The sequence below is a fragment of the Nerophis lumbriciformis genome, linkage group LG07 (assembly GCF_033978685.3).
Source record: "Nerophis lumbriciformis linkage group LG07, RoL_Nlum_v2.1, whole genome shotgun sequence".
Taxonomy (NCBI): Eukaryota; Metazoa; Chordata; class Actinopteri; order Syngnathiformes; family Syngnathidae; genus Nerophis; species Nerophis lumbriciformis.
Window position 1 is genome coordinate 759,698 of NC_084554.2, and position 20,147 is coordinate 779,844.

Sequence of the window (20,147 nt, forward strand, 5' to 3'; positions counted from 1 at the left end):
ATAGTGTTAGTCCACATTTTTCAACCATTTTTTACCATTCCACCTTCAAAAACATTCTTCTTAAACGGGACAACAAAACTACCTTTTTTACTTTTTATACAAATTCCCAGTTTTCCCAAAATTCCAGGAATTCCAAAATACCCAATTAAATTACAAACTGTTACTACGTCAACTTTTTCCAACCGTTTTGAAAAACTCCAACACCAACTCATTCATATCTTGCAGGACAATTGTTGTTTTACAAGTATTTTCAAAAATTCCCGAAATTCCAAAATTTCCAGGAAATTCAAATAAAATGGACGTATTCATAGTTCCACCATTTTTTTTTACCCGATTCCGACTCTCCACATATGTCCAACACAACACACCTTGTCCCTTTCACAAATTTCCCAGTTTTCCCAGAATTTCCGGCAATTTCCCCTCTTATTGACAATGAATGGTGGATATACAAAGCTCTCCATATCCCACATTTCTCATCTGTTGCAACACCCACACACTCCTCTCACCCTGGACTATCTAACTACTCTTTTACAATTTCCAAAATAATTCCAGGAATTCCCAGAATTTCCCAACTTTCCAAAGCCGTCTTTTCACGTCTTCCTGGAAAGTTTTCACAGTCCACATTTTTCAACTGTCTTTGACCATTCCACCTTCAAAACATTCTTCTTATTTGGGACAACAAAACTACCTTTTTTTACTTTTTGTACAAATTCCCAGTTTTCCCAAAATTCCAGGAATTCCGAAATACCCATTTAAATTACAAACTGTTACTACGTCAACTTTTTCCAACCGTTTTGAAAAACTCCAACACCAACCGCATGCAGGACAATTGTTTCTTTACATGTAGTTTCAAAAATTCCCCAAATTCCCAAATTTCTAGGTAATTCAAATAAAATGGACGTATTTCTAGTTTTACCATTTTCTACCCAATTCTGACCTCCCAAGCATCCACCCACACTACTCATCACATATGTCCAACACAACACACCTTGTCCCTCTTACAAATTCCCAGTTTTCCTGGAATTGTTGGTAATTTCCCGCCTTATTGTCAATGAATGGTGGATATACAAAGCTCTCCATATCCCACATTTCTCATCTGTTGCAACACCCACACAGTCCTCTCACCCTGGACTATCTAACTACTCTTTTACAATTTCCAAAATAATTCCAGGAATTCCCAGAATTTCCCGACTTTCCAAAGCCGTCTTTTCACTTCTTCCTGGAAAGTTTCCACAGTCCACATTTTTCAACTGTCTTTGACCATTCCACCTTCAAAAACATTCTTCTTAAATGGGACAACAAAACTACCTTTTTTACTTTTTGTACAAATTCCCAGTTTTCCCAAAATTCCAGGAATTCCAAAATACCCATTTAAATTACAAACTGTTACTACGTCAACTTTTTCCAACCGTTTTGAAAAACTCCAACACCAACTCATTCATATCTTGCAGGACAATTGTTGTTTTACAAGTATTTTCAAAAATTCTCAAAATTCCAAAATTTCCAGGAAATTCAAATAAAATGGACGTATTCATAGTTCCACCATTTTTTTTACCCGATTCCGACTCTCCACATATGTCCAACACAACACACCTTGTCCCTTTCACAAATTCCCAGTTTTCCTGGAATGGTTGGTAATTTCCCGCCTTATTGACAATGAATGGTGGATATACAAAGCTCTCCATATCCCACATTTATCATCTGTTGCAACACCCACACACTCCTCTCACCCTGGACTATCTAACTACTCTTTTACAATTTCCAAAATAATTCCAGGAATTCCCAAAATTTCCCGACTTTCCAAAGCCGTCTTTTCACTTCTTCCTGGAAAGTTTCCACAGTCCACATTTTTCAACTGTCTTTGACCATTCCACTTTCAAAAACATTCTTCTTAATTGGGACAACAAAACTACCTTTTTTACTTTTTGTACAAATTCCCAGTTTTCCCAAAATTCCAGGAATTTCAAAATACCCAATTAAATTACAAACTGTTACTACGTCAACTTTTTCTAACCGTTTTGAAAAACTCCAACACCAACTCATTCATATCTTGCAGGACAATTGTTGTTTTACAAGTATTTTCAAAAATTCTCGAAATTCCAAAATTTCCAGGAAATTCGAATAAAATGGACGTATTCATAGTTCTACCATTTTTTTTTTTACCCGATTCCGACTCTCCACATATGTCCAACACAACACACCTTGTCCCTCTTACAAATTCCCAGTTTTCCTGGAATTGTTGGTAATTTCCCGCCTTATTGACAATGAATGGTGGATATACAAAGCTCTCCATATCCCACATTTCTCATCTGTTGCAACACCCACACACTCCTCTCACCCTGGACAATCTAACTACCGGTACTCTTTTACAATTTCCAAAATAATTCCAGGAATTCCCAGAATTTCCCGACTTTCCAAAGCCGTCTTTTCACCTCTTCCTGGAAAGTTTTCACAGTCCACATTTTTCAACTGTCTTTGACCATTCCACCTTCAAAACATTCTTCTTAATTGGGACAACAAAACTACCTTTTTTACTTTTTGTACAAATTCCCAGTTTTCCCAAAATTCCAAAATACCCAATTAAATTACAAACTGTTACTACGTCAACCTTTTCCAACCGTTTTGAAAAACTCCAACACCAACTCATTCATATCTTGCAGGACAATTGTTGTTTTACAAGTATTTTCAAAAATTCTCAAAATTCCAAAATTTCCAGGAAATTCAAATAAAATGGACGTATTCATAGTTCTACCATTTTTTTTTACCCGATTCCGACTCTCCACATATGTCCAACACAACACACCTTGTCCCTTTCACAAATTTCCCAGTTTTCCCAGAATTTCCGGCAATTTCCCCTCTTATTGACAATGAATGGTGGATATACAAAGCTCTCCATATCCTACATTTCTCGTCTGTTGCAACACCCACACACTCCTCTCACCCTGGACTATCTAACTACTCTTTTCCAATTTCCAAAATAATTCCAGGAATTCCCCAGAATTTCCAGACTTTCCAAAGCCGTCTTTTCACCTCTTCCTGGAAAGTTTTCACAGTCCACATTTTTCAACTGTCTTTGACCATTCCACCTTCAAAAACATTCTTCTTAAATGGGACAACAAAACTACCTTTTTTACTTTTCGTACAAATTCCCAGTTTTCCCAAAATTCCAGGAATTCCAAAATACCCAATTAAATTACAAACTGTTACTACGTCAACTTTTTCTAACCGTTTTGAAAAACTCCAACACCAACTCATTTATATCTTGCAGGACAATTGTTGTTTTACAAGTATTTTCAAAAATTCTCAAAATTCCAAAATTTCCAGGAAATTCAAATAAAATGGACGTATTCATAGTTCTACCATTTTTTTTTACCCGATTCCGACTCTCCACATATGTCCAACACAACACACCTTGTCCCTCTTACAAATTCTCCGTTTTCCTGGAATTGTTGGTAATTTCCCGCCTTATTGACAATGAATGGTGGATATACAAAGCTCTCCATATCCCACATTTCTCATCTGTTGCAACACCCACACACTCCTCTCACCCTGGACAATCAAACTACTCTTTTACAATTTCCAAAATAATTCCAGGAATTCCCAGAATTTCCCGACTTTCCTAAGCCGTCTTTTCACGTCTTCCTGGAAAGTTTCCACAGTCCACATTTTTCAACTGTCTTTGACCATTCCACCTTCAAAACATTCTTCTTAATTGGGACAACAAAACTACCTTTTTTACTTTTTGTACAAATTCCCAGTTTTCCCAAAATTCCAGAAATTCCAAAATACCCAATTAAATTACAAACTGTTACTATGTCAACTTTTTCTAACCGTTTTGAAAAACTCCAACACCAACTCATTCATATCTTGCAGGACAATTGTTGTTTTACAAGTATTTTCAAAAATTCTCGAAATTCCAAAATTTCCAGGAAATTCAAATAAAATGGACGTATTCATAGTTCTACCATTTTTTTTACCCGATTCCGACTCTCCACATATGTCCAACACAACACACCTTGTCCCTTTCACAAATTTCCCAGTTTTCCCAGAATTTCCGGCAATTTCCCCTCTTATTGACAATGAATGGTGGATATACAAAGCTCTCCATATCCCACATTTCTCATCTGTTGCAACACCCACACACTCCTCTCACCCTGGACAATCAAACTACTCTTTTCCTAATTTCCAAAATAATTCCAGAAATTCCCAGAATTTCCCGACTTTCCAAAGCCGTCTTTTCACCTCTTCCTGGAAAGTTTTCACAGTCCACATTTTTCAACTGTCTTTGACCATTCCACCTTCAAAACATTCTTCTTAATTGGGACAACAAAACTACCTTTTTTACTTTTTGTACAAATTCCCAGTTTTCCCAAAATTCCAGGAATTCCGAAATACCCATTTAAATTACAAACTGTTACTACGTCAACTTTTTCCAACCGTTTTGAAAAACTCCAACACCAACCGCATGCAGGACAATTGTTGCTTTACATGTATTTTCAAAAATTCTCAAAATTCCAAAATTTCCAGGAAATTCAAATAAAATGGACGTATTCATAGTTCTACCATTTTTATTTTACCCGATTCCGACTCTCCACATATGTCCAACACAACACACCTTGTCCCTCTTACAAATTCCCAGTTTTCCTGGAATTGTTGGTAATTTCCCGCCTTATTGACAATGAATGGTGGATATACAAAGCTCTCCATATCCCACATTTCTCATCTGTTGCAACACCCACACACTCCTCTCACCCTGGACTATCTAACTACTCTTTTACAATTTCCAAAATAATTCCAGGAATTCCCAGAATTTCCTGACTTTCCAAAGCCGTCTTTTCACTTCTTCCTGGAAAGTTTCCACAGTCCACATTTTTCAACTGTCTTTGTCCATTCCACCTTCAAAAACATTCTTCTTAATTGGGACAACAAAACTACCTTTTTTACTTTTTGTACAAATTCCCAGTTTTCCCAAAATTCCTGGAATTCCAAAATACCCGATTAAATTACAAACTGTTACTACGTCAACTTTTTCCAACCGCTTTGAAAAACTCCAACACCAACTCATTCATATCTTGCAGGACAATTGTTGTTTTACAAGTATTTTCAAAAATTCTCAAAATTCCAACATTTCCAGGAAATTCAAATAAAATGGACGTATTCATAGTTCCACCATTTTTTTTAACCCGATTCCGACTCTCCACATATGTCCAACACAACACACCTTGTCCCTTTCACAAATTCCCAGTTTTCCCGGAATGGTTGGTAATTTCCCGCCTTATTGTCAATGAATGGTGGATATACAAAGCTCTCCATATCCCACATTTCTCATCTGTTGCAACACCCACACACTCCTCTCACCCTGGACTATCTAACTACTCTTTTACAATTTCCAAAATAATTCCAGGAATTCCCAGAATTTCCCGACTTTCCAAAGCTGTCTTTTCACCTCTTCCTGGAAAGTTTTCACAGTCCACATTTTTCAACTGTCTTTGACCATTCCACCTTCAAAAACATTCTTCTTAATTGGGACAACAAAACTACCTTTTTTACTTTTTGTACAAATTCCCCAGTTTTCCCAAAATTCCAGGAATTCCGAAATACCCATTTAAATTACAAACTGTTACTACGTCAACTTTTTCCAACCGTTTTGAAAAACTCCAACACCAACTCATTCATATCTTGCAGGACAATTGTTGTTTTACAAGTATTTTTAAAAATTCTCAAAATTCCAAAATTTCCAGGAAATTCAAATAAAATGGACGTATTCATAGTTCTACCATTTTTTTTTTTACCCGATTCCGACTCTCCACATATGTCCAACCCAACACACCTTGTCCCTTTCACAAATTCCCAGTTTTCCCAGAATGGTTGGTAATTTCCCGCCTTATTGACAATGAATGGTGGATATACAAAGCTCTCCATATCCCACATTTCTCATCTGTTGCAACACCCACACACTCCTCTCACCCTGGACAATCTAACTACTCTTTTACAATTTCCAAAATAATTCCAGGAATTCCCAAAATTTCCCGACTTTCCAAAGCCGTCTTTTCACTTCTTCCTGGAAAGTTTCCACAGTCCACATTTTTCAACTGTCTTTGACCATTCCACCTTCAAAACATTCTTCTTAAATGGGACAACAAAACTACCATTTTTACTTTTTGTACAAATTCCCAATTTTCCCAAAATTCCAGGAATTCCAAAATACCTAATTAAATTACAAACTGTTACTACGTCAACTTTTTCTAACCGTTTTGAAAAACTCCAACACCAACTCATTCATATCTTGCAGGACAATTGTTGTTTTACAAGTATTTTCAAAAATTCTCGAAATTCCAAAATTTCCAGGAAATTCAAATAAAATGGACGTATTCATAGTTCTACCATTTTTTTTTACCCGATTCCGACTCTCCACATATGTCCAACACAACACACCTTGTCCCTCTTACAAATTCCCAGTTTTCCCGGAATGGTTGGTAATTTCCCGCCTTATTGACAATGAATGGTGGATATACAAAGCTCTCCATATCCCACATTTCTCATCTGTTGCAACACCCACACACTCCTCTCACCCTGGACAATCTAACTACTCTTTTACAATTTCCAAAATAATTCCAGGAATTCCCAAAATTTCCCGACTTTCCAAAGCCGTCTTTTCACTTCTTCCTGGAAAGTTTCCACAGTCCACATTTTTCAACTGTCTTTGACCATTCCACCTTCAAAACATTCTTCTTAAATGGGACAACAAAACTACCATTTTTACTTTTTGTACAAATTCCCAATTTTCCCAAAATTCCAGGAATTCCAAAATACCTAATTAAATTACAAACTGTTACTACGTCAACTTTTTCTAACCGTTTTGAAAAACTCCAACACCAACTCATTCATATCTTGCAGGACAATTGTTGTTTTACAAGTATTTTCAAAAATTCTCGAAATTCCAAAATTTCCAGGAAATTCAAATAAAATGGACGTATTCATAGTTCTACCATTTTTTTTTACCCGATTCCGACTCTCCACATATGTCCAACACAACACACCTTGTCCCTCTTACAAATTCCCAGTTTTCCTGGAATTGTTGGTAATTTCCCGCCTTATTGTCAATGAATGGTGGATATACAAAGCTCTCCATATCCCACATTTCTCATCTGTTGCAACACCCACACACTCCTCTCACCCTGGACTATCTAACTACTCTTTTACAATTTCCAAAATAATTCCAGGAATTCCCAGAATTTCCCGACTTCACTAATTCATGTGATGTATTTGTGACAATAAGAATAATTAATGTGATGTATTTGTGACATGGACAAACATGTCCATCAATAGTTGACATGTACACACATCATATTTATTTTTATATATTTATTTATGTTCATTGAGTCATTGGTGGAGCTAAGGATAATATTTGAATGTTGTTGTGCATCACTTTTGTGTAGTTTCAATGTGCTATAGAAATAAAGTGTGGAGGTAGAAGATCCCAAAGTGCAGGTTCTATGTTCTATGTTCTATGTTCTATGTTGGAGTTTTCAGTGCCAGGCTGCAGAGATTCAGCTGTGAATATTTCATGTGGACTTTTGGCTAAAGTAGAAGAAGACAGAGTTGGTCCTCACTCAGTCACTGACGAGGCTCTGAGTGGGCGATGGAGGAGGAGGCGGCAGCTGACAAGTGTCACTGCTCACGGTTGCCATGGCGCCCAGTCTGTTACATGCACATGTCCTTGAAGGTGGTGTGTGTGTGTGTGTGTGTGTGTGTGTGTGTGTGTGTGTGTGTGTGTGTGTGTGTGTGTGTGTGTGTGTGTCACTGAAAGCTTGTTATTGTATCTGCAAGTCTTGCAGCCAAATGACTGGATGAATACTGTTGTTAATATTTATGTAATGTTACACCAGGGTTACATTGTTAAATTATATGTAATGTTACGCCAGGGTTACATTGTTAATTTTTATGTAACGTTACACCAGGGTTACATTGTTATTATTTATGTAATGTTACGCCAGTGTTACATTGTTGATATTTATGTAACGTCACCTCAGGTTTACATTGTTGATATTTATGGAACATCATTTCAGGGTTGCATTGTTGATATTTATGTAATGTTACGCCAGTGTTACATTGTTAATATTTATGTAACGTTACGCCAGGGTTGCATTGTTAATATTTATGTAATGTTACGCCAGTGTTACATTGTTAATATTTATGTAACGTTACGCCAGGGTTGCATTGTTAATATTTATGTAACGTTACGCCAGGGTTGCATTGTTAATATTTATGTAATGTTACGCCAGTGTTACATTGTTGATATTTATGTAATGTTACGCCAGGGTTACATTGTTGATATTTATGTAACGTTACACCAGGGTTACATTGTTGATATTTATGTAACGTTACGCCAGGGTTACATTGTTGATATTTATGTAACATCACCTCAGGGTTGTTGATATTTATGTAACATCACCTCAGGGTTACATTGTTGATATTTATGTAATGTTACGCCAGGGTTACATTGTTGATATTTATGTAACGTTACACCAGGGTTACATTGTTGATATTTATGTAATGTTACGCCAGTGTTACATTGTTGATATTTATGTAACATCACCTCAGGGTTACATTATTGATATTTATGTAATGTTACACTAGGGTTACATTGTTGATATTTATGTAACGTTACGCCAGGGTTACATTGTTGATATTTATGTAACGTCACCTCAGGGTTACATTGTTGATATTTATGTAATGTTACGCCAGTGTTACATTGTTGATATTTATGTAACGTCACCTCAGGGTTACATTGTTGATATTTATGTAACGTTACACTAGGGTTACATTGTTGATATTTATGTAACGTTACGCCAGGGTTACATTGTTGATATTTACGTAACGTTACGTCAGGAAAGACTGACGACAAATGGTTTTTTTTGCATTTGAATGTGTAATAATTGTCTCCTTCATGGTAGCTAGCAATGCAGCTAATGTTAGCAATCAGTTCTACCTCTAAATCACTTTAAAAATGTATTCAAAAAGCGTCAACAACACTTCATTTACATTCTGTAACCTGTATAACAAACTGTAGCTACACTGTTATTGTAAGAGTGAACACTGAGGAACTCTTTTTCTAGCGTGCTAACACATTAGCATGTTTCGGTATTAGCCGTGAAAGCTAACTACAGAAAGAGATAAGCTAGCAACTGCATCCACACAAAACTTGTTTGAATTTGTAACACACAACATTGTGATAGGACAGCAATCTGTAGTGAGTGAAAAACATGAATATTACAGTATTTCATCTTTTCTTTGTACACAGCTAGTATGTACTGTAGTTGTAATAACACACATGACGTGCTGCGTGTATCATTAAAAAGTGTGACTCACTCCATGGACAGTTGTGTGTTTGGTCCGGCTGGCCAAATACTTTTTTTTTCGGTTTATTTGGGTAAGCAGTCCATTGATGTCGAAATAGCTTGGCTTCAAATTCCACATTTTGCAGATTGGAGTCACCTTCACCTCACTCTCTCGGCTTCCAAGGTCTCACTTTTCCTTCATGTTTGCTTCTAGAAGCAGTAGTTCATCCTTCTTGATGAAAACAGAAGATGATTCATTGGAGCCTCTTTTTACCAAGCCCTCTATTTGCAAACTTTTCCGTTTATGAACTTTTTAGATGGAGCCAAATACGCTTTTGTGTGTGTGAACGCTTCATTCAATCATTTCCTGTCACGCCTGCGGGCAAAAAGCAGGTCACAGAATGTTGGGAGCTTTCCACGTTGCTAGTCACTTCTCAGCGGGTCTCTTTTCTGTGGTTTGTCCATTTTGCTATGAGTCCCAAAAAGACCACCGTGGAAAGCAGGGGGGAATCACTGTGGAGTTAAAAACAAGATTTGTGCAGAGTAAATGAATAGCGCTCACAAATATGGAAGAGTAGACAAAGCAGGCTTCGTACCGCAGAAAGTTTTACTTGCGATGAGACCGGACTTTTCTAGAAAACATGCCAAAGCAGACTTATTTGACAACGGAGGAGAAGACGACTTCTCGTTCAGTGGCCCCTCCCCATTACCCCCTCCTTTCTTGTCAGCTCCTCCTCTGCTGATGTTAAAGTGGATTTTGCTTTTTAAAATGTTTACAATAGTAGCAATGTGTTTGGTGAAGTTAAGGATGTTTGTGTTTTCTGATTGTTTGTAAGGGCACAAAAGGGACCCCTGTGTTGGCACAGCAGAGGACTGTAGCTGGTTGTTGTCGTTTTGTCTTTGTTATGAAAGAGAAAGTTGTGGTACGTGGGCTCCATCTTGTGGTACGCCGAAGAATCACTTAAATATTTATACACAGTGTTACTCTTCAAACTGTGTGAAATGTTAAAGTGACCAAAAATAGTTTAAAAAACATCAAATTAATCGGGATTCTTATTATCCGATACAAGTATCTTGCTGATATCAGACCAATCTCCAATATCAATATTGGACAGGGACACCCCGGGTGTCAAATAAGTAATTGCATAGTCATCGTCTGAGTCACAGCTTACACAAAATGCAAACTCAGCGTTTCTTTCTGTTCTGTTCCTTTCTTCATTGTCCCAGAAAGCTATTTCAGAGAAGCAGGAATCAGACGAGCAAGAACTGCAAGGTTTCAGCAGTACTGAGAAGAACAGGTTTGACCACGTCACCATGGAAACCACTGATCTACCAGAATTGGAAATGGGGAGCGAGGAGGACGAGACTGCGACTGATTCACCTGAGAAAGATATCATTTTTAACGTCGACAGTGAAGAAGTTTGTATAGATACTGACTCGCCGGATTTCAATGATCAACCAAGTTCTAGGAAATTGTCAACCAGCCCTGGATGCCCCGAGACCAGCGTTTGCCATGACTTAGACTTCAATGAGGAACAGGAAGTCGTAACGCTTGAAGAAGGACATATCGAGCTCCAAAGAAATGAGTCAATGGCTTCTTCAGTGTCGGACACACTCTCCAGTGCTGAGAGTGTTTATGAGAATGAGGCTTCGTGTAAGAGGCAAGAAACAACAAAACAAGAACCGGAGCATGATTTAGAACCGTATTCTGAACCAAAGGACGACTCCAACCCAGAGAGTCTCCACGAAACAGAGGAAGAGGTAGCGCAAGACACAGACTTGGACCATTACCCGGATCCACTCCTTTTCCCAGATGAGGAATATGAACCTCATCTTTGCGATGATGACTTCCAAAATTTGGAAGTAGATGCAGAGGAAGACCCTGAAGACCCCGAAATCCTTTGTGAGAGTCCCCTTCCGGAGGAATCAACGCTGGCACAGAGTGCTGAAGAAGACGTTCTCAGCCAGTCCTGTGGTTATTTTGACCCCGATGAGGTCGATGAATGCCTCAGTGTTGAGATTGCAGCACCTTCATCGAATAGTGAGGCGAATGAAAAATGGAGAACAATCTTTTCCTCCTCCATAAACAAAGAAGATGATGACTCCTATTTGGACAGTCTTCAGTTGAGTGCACAGGAGCTCTTTGTACAAAAAGTTGAGGTGATTGACTTTGAAGATGAAGAAACAAACCACTACGACGAAGTCCAATTTCAGGTTCCACAAGTTGAAGAAGTGCTTGAACAACCGGACTCTGCTTTGTTATCCACCTCTCCACAAGAAGGAAAATGCATCTCGTTAGGTCCGCAAGTTCTGTTCAAAATCTCCGAAGATGAAAACGAAAATGGGAAAGAGGACAGTAATCGTTGCAGCGCTCAGGGACAGAACTCCCAGAACTCCATGCCGGATCCAAACAGAAAACTGCCCAAAGATTTCTGTGTGATACAAGAAACAAAGAGTGTCAACGTCAGCACAGAACACGTTGACTTCCAACTGGCTCGACAACAATGGCGTGCCATGGAAGAACAGACCAAAAACAAAGTCATCTTACCGGCAACCAAGCAGACCAGCTTCCACTGCAGCCACAACTGCATGTACACACCAGTCCGGAACATTGAAAGAACAAAGAGGACATCTCAGGAGCTGGAAAACCTGACTCTTGTCGGAGATTATTCACAATATAGCCCGTGCTCCGAAGACTCCGGCTTGGACGATTCCAGCTACAGATCTCCTAATGATGACCTCGAAACACCCGTGGAAAAAGAGATTCGCCTGTCGATGGAAAGAGAGGAGAATTTTAGGAAAGAGAGGAGTCTGTCCAGGATGGGCAAGTCTACGGACACTCTGATCAGCACTCCGATGCGAGGCATCCCAAGATCCATCAGCACTCCTTTGACCCCGTCCTTTATCATTACGTCCTCACCCACAAAGGAACCGATGAAACAAGACGCCTTGCCAACAAATATCATCATTCTGGACCAGAGCAGTGATATCAACTCCAGCCCGGGATGTGGGGAATGGTGCTGTGAGGACAGCAGCTCCAACGTCATCATTTTGGAGACGTCCAATCTGATTATTCGCAGCGCTTCAGATTTCTCCCTCAACAAAGCCTGTGAGCCCCCAGAGAAAATGTTCACCAGTAACCCTTTCTTCAAGTTGCGCTCAAGAAGCACGATGTCGCTGGTGGACGAGGAGATCATGATTGTGAAGCAGAGGGAGGAGGAACTCAGGAAGGAGCGGGCTAACCTGTACAGCAAAGGGAGGATGTTGGCCAACAACTTGGCCACTTTGTCCTTGGACTTTCCAGGTAAACATTTCCATCGAAACAATATCGTAATAACACCTGACATTAACTTTGATTTTCTTGCTTTGCCAGTCAAGTGCAAGTCCTCTCCGTCATCGCCAATGAAAACAGCCAAGATGGATCGATCTACTTTGTCCTGTGATCACAGAGTAAGACCTCAACACTCTGAAAGTGTTTTGCATGCTACCGAACTTGGAGTACACAGATCCTCCATCTTGTATCACTGGATATATGGGCAATTGTTTTTTGGGAAATTGGTTTCTAAGGCTTTTTACAAATAATAATAACTGACTAACTCACTACAACACGTCTTCCTATGAGGAAGCAGTGCCTGGGGAGTCTGTGGTGGGCTCTCCTATTTCTGGGGCTGAGGTTGCTGAGGTAGTTAAAAAGCTCCTCGGTGGCAAGGCCCCGGGGGTAGATGAGATCCGCCCGGAGTTCCTTAAGGCTCTGGATGCTGTGGGGCTGTCTTGGTTGACAAGACTCTGCAGCATCGCGTGGACATCGGGGGCGGTACCACTGGATTGGCAGACCGGGGTGGTGGTTCCTCTCTTTAAGAAGGGGAACCGGAGGGTGTGTTCTAACTATCGTGGGATCACACTCCTCAGCCTTCCCGGTAAGGTCTATTCAGGTGTACTGGAGAGGAGGCTACGCCGGATAGTCGAACCTCGGATTCAGGAGGAACAGTGTGGTTTTCGTCCTGGTCGTGGAACTGTGGACCAGCTCTATACTCTCGGCAGGATCCTTGAGGGTGCATGGGAGTTTGCCCAACCAGTCTACATGTGCTTTGTGGACTTGGAGAAGGCATTCGACCGTGTCTCTCGGGAAGTCCTGTGGGGAGTGCTCAGAGAGTACGGGGTATCGGACTGTCTGATTGTGGCAGTCCGCTCCCTGTATGATCAGTGCCAGAGCTTGGTCCGCATTGCCGGTAGTAAGTCGGACACGTTTCCAGTGAGGGTTGGACTCCGCCAAGGCTGCCCTTTGTCACCCATTCTGTTCATAACTTTTATGGACAGAATTTCTAGGCGCAGTCAAGGCGTTGAGGGGATCTGGTTTGGTGGCTGCAGGATTAGGTCTCTGCTTTTTGCAGATGATGTGGTCCTGATGGCTTCATCTGGCCAGGATCTTCAGCTCTCACTAGATCGGTTCGCAGCTGAGTGTGAAGCGACTGGGATGAGAATCAGCACCTCCAAGTCCGAGTCCATGGTTCTCGCCCGGAAAAGGGTGGAGTGCCATCTCCGGGTTGGGGAGGAGATCTTGCCCCAAGTGGAGGAGTTCAAGTACCTCGGAGTCTTGTTCACGAGTGAGGGAAGAGTGGATCGTGAGATCGACAGGCGGATCGGTGCGGCGTCTTCAGTAATGCGGACGCTGTATCGATCCGTTGTGGTGAAGAAGGAGCTGAGCCGGAAGGCAAAGCTCTCAATTTACCGGTCGATCTACGTTCCCATCCTCACCTATGGTCATGAGCTTTGGGTTATGACCGAAAGGACAAGATCACGGGTACAAGCGGCCCAAATGAGTTTCCTCCGCCGGGTGGCGGGGCTCTCCCTTAGAGATAGGGTGAGAAGCTCTGTCATCCGGGGGGAGCTCAAAGTAAAGCCGCTGCTCCTCCACATCGAGAGGAGCCAGATGAGGTGGTTCGGGCATCTGGTCAGGATGCCACCCGAGCGCCTCCCTAAGGAGGTGTTTAGGGCATGTCCGACCGGTAGGAGGCCACGAGGAAGACCCAGGACACGTTGGGAAGACTATGTCTCCCGGCTGGCCTGGGAACGCCTCGGGATCCCCCGGGAGGAGCTGGACGAAGTGGCTGGGGAGAGGGAAGTCTGGGCTTCCCTGCTTAGGCTGCTGCCCCCGCGACCCGACCTCGGATAAGCGGAAGAAGATGGATGGATGGATGGATGGATTTAGTAGAGAACATCGACGATAAAGTTCGCAACTTTTGGTCGCTGATAAAAAAAAGCCTTGCCTGTAGCGGAAGTAGCGTGACGTCACAAGTTGAAAGTCTCCTCACATTTCCCCATTGTTTACACCAGCAGCGAGAGCCATTGGGACCGAGAAAGCGACGATTACCCCATTAATTTGAGCCAGGATGAAAGATTGGTGGATGAGGAACGTGAGAGTGAAGTATTAGAGTGCAGTGCAGGACGTATCTTTTTTCGCTCTGACCGTAACTTAGGTACAAGGGCTCATTGGATTCCACACTCTCTCCTTTTTCTATTGTGGATCACGGATTTGTATTTTAAACCACCTGGGATACTACCGTATTTTCCGCACTATAAGGCGCACCTAAAAACCACAAATTTTCTCAAAAGCTGACAGTGCGCCTTATAACCCGGTGCGCTTTATATATGGATTAATATTAAGATTCATTTTCATAAAGTTTCGGTCTCGCAACTTCGGTAAACAGCCGCCATCTTTTTTCCCCGTAGAAGAGGAAGTGCTTCTTCTTCTACGCAAGCAACCGCCAAGGTAAGCACCCGCCCCCATAGAACAGGAAGCGCTTCTTCTTCTACTGTAAGCAACCACCCGCCCGCGTAGAAGAAGAAGAAGCGCGCGGATATTACGTTTCATTTCCTCTGTGTGTTTACATCTGTAAAGACCACAAAATGGCTCCTACTAAGCGACAGGTTTCCGGTTCATGAAAAGACGCAATCTCTCCTATTTCACAGCAACTGCCTAAAGACTTTCAAGAAAAGCTGGCTACTTTCCGGGCATATTGTAAAAACAAGATAGCTGAAAAAAAGATCCGGCCAGAGAACATTATCAACATGGACGAGGTTCCACTGACTTTTGATATTCCTGTGAACCGCACTGTGGATACAACGGGAGCACGTACGGTGAATATTCGCACCACAGGGAATGAGAAGTCATCCTTCACTGTGGTTCTAGCTTGCCATGCTAATGGCCAGAAACTTCCACCCATGGTGATATTCAAAAGGAAGACCTTGCCAAAAGAGACCTTTCCAGCCGGCGTCATCATAAAAGCTAACTCGAAGGGATGGATGAAGAAAAGATGAGCGAGTGGTTAAGGGAAGTTTAAGTTTACCGGGTGGCTTTTTTCACGCAGCTTCGTCCATGTTGATATACGACTCCATGCGCGCCCACATCACGCTGGTTTTTAATATATTATTAAAGTTTGACTGACCTATCTGACTGTTTTTTTGACATTCCTTTAGCGCAGTTAGATGCGGCTTATAACACGGGGCGTCTTATAGGTGGACAAAGTTTTGAAATATGCCGTTCATTGAAGGCGCGGCTTATAACCCAGGGCGCCTTATGGTGCGGAAAATACGGTATATCCTCTTGAAAATGAGAGTGGAGAACGCGAAATGGACATTCACAGTGACTTTTATCTCCACGACAATACATCGGTGAAGCACTTTAGCTACGGAGCTAACGTGATAGCATCGTGCTTAACTGCAGATAGAAACAAAAGAAATAAACCCCTGACTGGAAGGACAGACAGAAAATCTACAATACTATTAAACCATGGACCTGTAACTACACGGTTAATGCTTTCCAGCCTGGCGAAGCTTAACAATGCTGTTGCTAACGACGCCATTGAATCTAACTTAGCTACGGACCTCGACAGAGCTTTGATAAAAACATTAGCTCTCCACCTACGCCAACCCTCATCTGCTCATCAACACCGAAGCTCACCTGCGTTCCAGCAATCAACGAAGGACTTCACCCGATCATCGATGCGGTCGGCGGCTAGCGTCGGATAGCGCGTCTGCTATCCAAGTCAAAGTCCTCCTGGTTGTGTTGCTGTAGCCAGACGCTAATACACCGATCGCATCTACAGCTTTCTTCTTTGCAGTCTCCATTGTTCATTAAACAAATTGCAAAAGATTCACCAACACAGATGTCCAGAATACCGTGGAATTTTGCGATGAAAACTGAGCTTTTTGTATTGGATACACTGGCGTCCCAATACTTCCGTTTCAACCATCGACGTCACGCGCAAACGTCATCATACCTAGACGTTTACAACCGGAAGTTTCGCAGGAAATTTAAAATTTGCACTTTATAAGTTAACCCGGCCGTATTGGCATGTGTTGCAATGTTAAGATTTCATCATTGATATATAAACTATCAGACTCTGTGGTCGCTAGTAGTGGCTTTCAGTAGGCCTTTAAAGGTAAATGTTTATCAAACAATAACAAAGAGTTGAACTATTGGACTAAATGAACTCTTCTATGGACAGCAGATATATTTCTTCTTTTTCTAACCTGGACTATGAATCACGTTAGCTTAGCAAGTCAGCAAATGTGTCCTCACAAAAAGGTAAGCAATGATTTGTCTTTCTCAGTTCCTAGATGGTTTCAGCGGTGGACGACGCAAGAGTGCCATGGCCCTGCGCTGGGAGGCAGGCGAGTTTACCAAAAATGACTGACAGTGAAATAATCTGCCGTGAATATTTTGTCCGTGTTGCAAACATTTCTGCCAATGCTTACCAAATGTGGTGAATCAGTGTTTGATTATTGCTTGAACGTGTTTGTGGCTGCATTCTATTCCAAGTCTGGGACTATCGAACCAGGAACAACTCAAGGGTGTGCAATGTTTACAGAAAATAGTCCAATGAAGCACACGTTTCATTGTGATGAGCTTTCCACTGGTGTGATAAGAAGCGCGTGTAACGCCTCAGTGTTTTTGTGTCTGCTGTACATAAGTCCGCTGATCTAAGGAACTAAATCCAGAGCCTCGCGTACCAAAATGCTCGCAACGGAGAAATGCAAATAAAGGTTTGTGCATCCTGAGCAGGGCAGGGGTCTCAAACACAGTAAATATTAAATATATCATGGCGATCTTCAATGATGCAAACTCCTTTTGGGAAACTTCAGATAGGCAATCAGAATCAGGGTTTTCAAACTTAAAATGTTTACGTTGCGTTTTACATTCATGACTAAAGACCTACCATAGAGCGGGTTGGCCAACGTTTGAATTCGGACCATTCCGGTTCCTCGTTTGGATTCCGATTCCCGACGACTCTTGAGTCTGATTCTTTTAAAGTAGCAGTAGAGTGGACTAACACGTTTCCTCCATATTGAAGCTGTTATCATATACAGGTATATATGATTTATTAAAGACTTACAAAGTTGGCGAACAAATAAATGTGATCAAAATAGTATCAATCTCACAGAGATTCCCAGTCGCATCATGTAGAGGAGGAACCGCAGATCGCTTCTCCATCAACAACAATGCCAACGACGATTACTTTGGGAAAAATGATGATCCAGAAACGTATATTTTTGAGCCCGAACACAAAGAGGAGGAGCAATACGTTTTAGAAGCCGAGTGAGGGATGCAGTTTCATGGTGACACTATAGCATTAGCATCAATGCTAGGTGCTAAACATAAAAACTAACCATAATAAAGCAAACACACACTCTCGCTGGGATGTCAACCGACGGGACGCTCACATAATTCTGTTTAGATGAAGATTCAATCACAATCCTCACAAAGGGTTCAAAAAAAGTTTGTGCAGGAAGTGTCTATTTTGCCATCTTGGGGATGTGAAAATGGACCAGCCTGTGGGTCCATGGCCACATTTGTGAGAGATGCATGAATTATCATCTAAAATGTACTTTTAGCAAGTTTGAGACCAAGCAGAAGCAGCCGTCGTCTTATAGTGTGTCAACAGTAGCAGCGTAAGCTAGCATTAGCTCACTGCTATCAATGTGCCACTAAAATAGTCCGTCTGCGTAAGCACTTATAATAACAATAGCACTCATATTTGGTTATTTTTCAGGTCAGGACATGCAAATGGAGGATTGTTGGAACTTTCTGGATGTTTTTAGAGAGTATAATGAGAGGACCCTCCATTTGTTAGATATTTATTTATACACACTGCAAGTATATATATAATGTAGTAACAGACACCTTCATAACAATATGTAATATGTACAATATACACACTGCAAGTATATATATAATGTAGTAACAGACACCTTCATAACAATATGTAATATGTACAATATACACACTGCAAGTATATATATAATGTAGTAACAGACACCTTCATAACAATATGTAATATGTACATTATACACACTGCAAGTATATATATATAATGTAGTAACAGACACCTTCATAACAATATGTCATATGTACAATATACACACTGCAAGTATATATATAATGTAGTAACAGACACCTTCATAACAATATGTAATATGTACAATATACACACTGCAAGTATATATATACATAATGTAGTAACAGACACCTTCATAACAATATGTAATATGTACAATATACACACTGCAAGTATATATATAATGTAGTAACAGACACCTTCAAAACAATATGTAATATGTACAATATACACACTGCAAGTATATATATATATATTGTAGTAACAGACACCTTCATAGCAATATGTAATATGTACAATATAAAAACTGCAAGTATATATATAATGTAGTAACAGACACCTTCATAACAATATGTAATATGTAAAGTATACACACTGCAAGTATATATATATAATGTAGAAACAGACACCTTCATAACAATATGTAATGTGTATAATATACAGACTGCAAGTATATATAATGTAGTAACAGACACCTTCATAACAATATGTAATATGTACAATATACACACTGCAAGTATATATATATAATGTAGTAAAAAAACACCTTCATAACAATATGTAATATGTAAAATATACACACTGCAAGTATATATATAATGTAGTAACAGACACCTTCATAACAATATGTAATATGTACAATATACACACTGCAAGTATATATATAAGGTAGTAACAGACACCTTCATAACAATATGTAATATGTACAATATACACACTGCAAGTATATATATAATATAGTAACAGACACCTTCATAACAAAATATAATATGTAAAATATACACACTGCAAGTATATATATAATGTAGAAACAGACACCTTCATAACAATATGTAATATGTACAATATACACACTGCAAGTATATATATAATGTAGGAACAGACACCTTCATAACAATATGTAATATGTACAATATACACACTGCAAGTATATATATAATGTAGGAACAGACACCTTCATAACAATATGTAATATGTAAAGTATACACACTGCAAGTATATATATAATGTAGAAACAGACACCTTCATAATATGTAATGTGTATAATATACAGACTGCAAGTATATATAATGTAGTAACAGACATCTTCATAACAATATGTAATATGTACAATATACACACTGCAAGTATATATATATAATGTAGTAAAAAACACCTTCATAACAATATGTAATATGTAAAATATACACACTGCAAGTATATATATAATGTAGTAACAGACACCTTCATAACAATATGTAATATGTACAATATACACACTGCAAGTATATATATAAGGTAGTAACAGACACCTTCATAACAATATGTAATATGTACAATATACACACTGCAAGTATATATATAATATAGTAACAGACACCTTCATAACAAAATATAATATGTAAAATATACACACTGCAAGTATATA

The 20,147-nt window shown here is 39.9% G+C and overlaps 1 protein-coding gene across 1 annotated transcript in view; it reads left to right on the top strand.

Moving 5' to 3' along the window:
- palmdb (palmdelphin b) overlaps positions 1 to 17,702 on the top strand; it is a 69,244-nt gene extending 51,542 nt beyond the window's left edge. The window contains exons 6-8 of the mRNA XM_061965964.2: positions 10,569 to 12,645; positions 12,715 to 12,791; positions 16,955 to 17,702. Coding sequence (XP_061821948.1) covers positions 10,569 to 12,645; positions 12,715 to 12,791; positions 16,955 to 17,038 — 2,238 coding nt within the window. The 3' untranslated portion in view covers positions 17,039 to 17,702. The remainder of the gene's footprint in view (positions 1 to 10,568; positions 12,646 to 12,714; positions 12,792 to 16,954) is intronic.
- Positions 17,703 to 20,147: the final 2,445 nt, after the last annotated feature.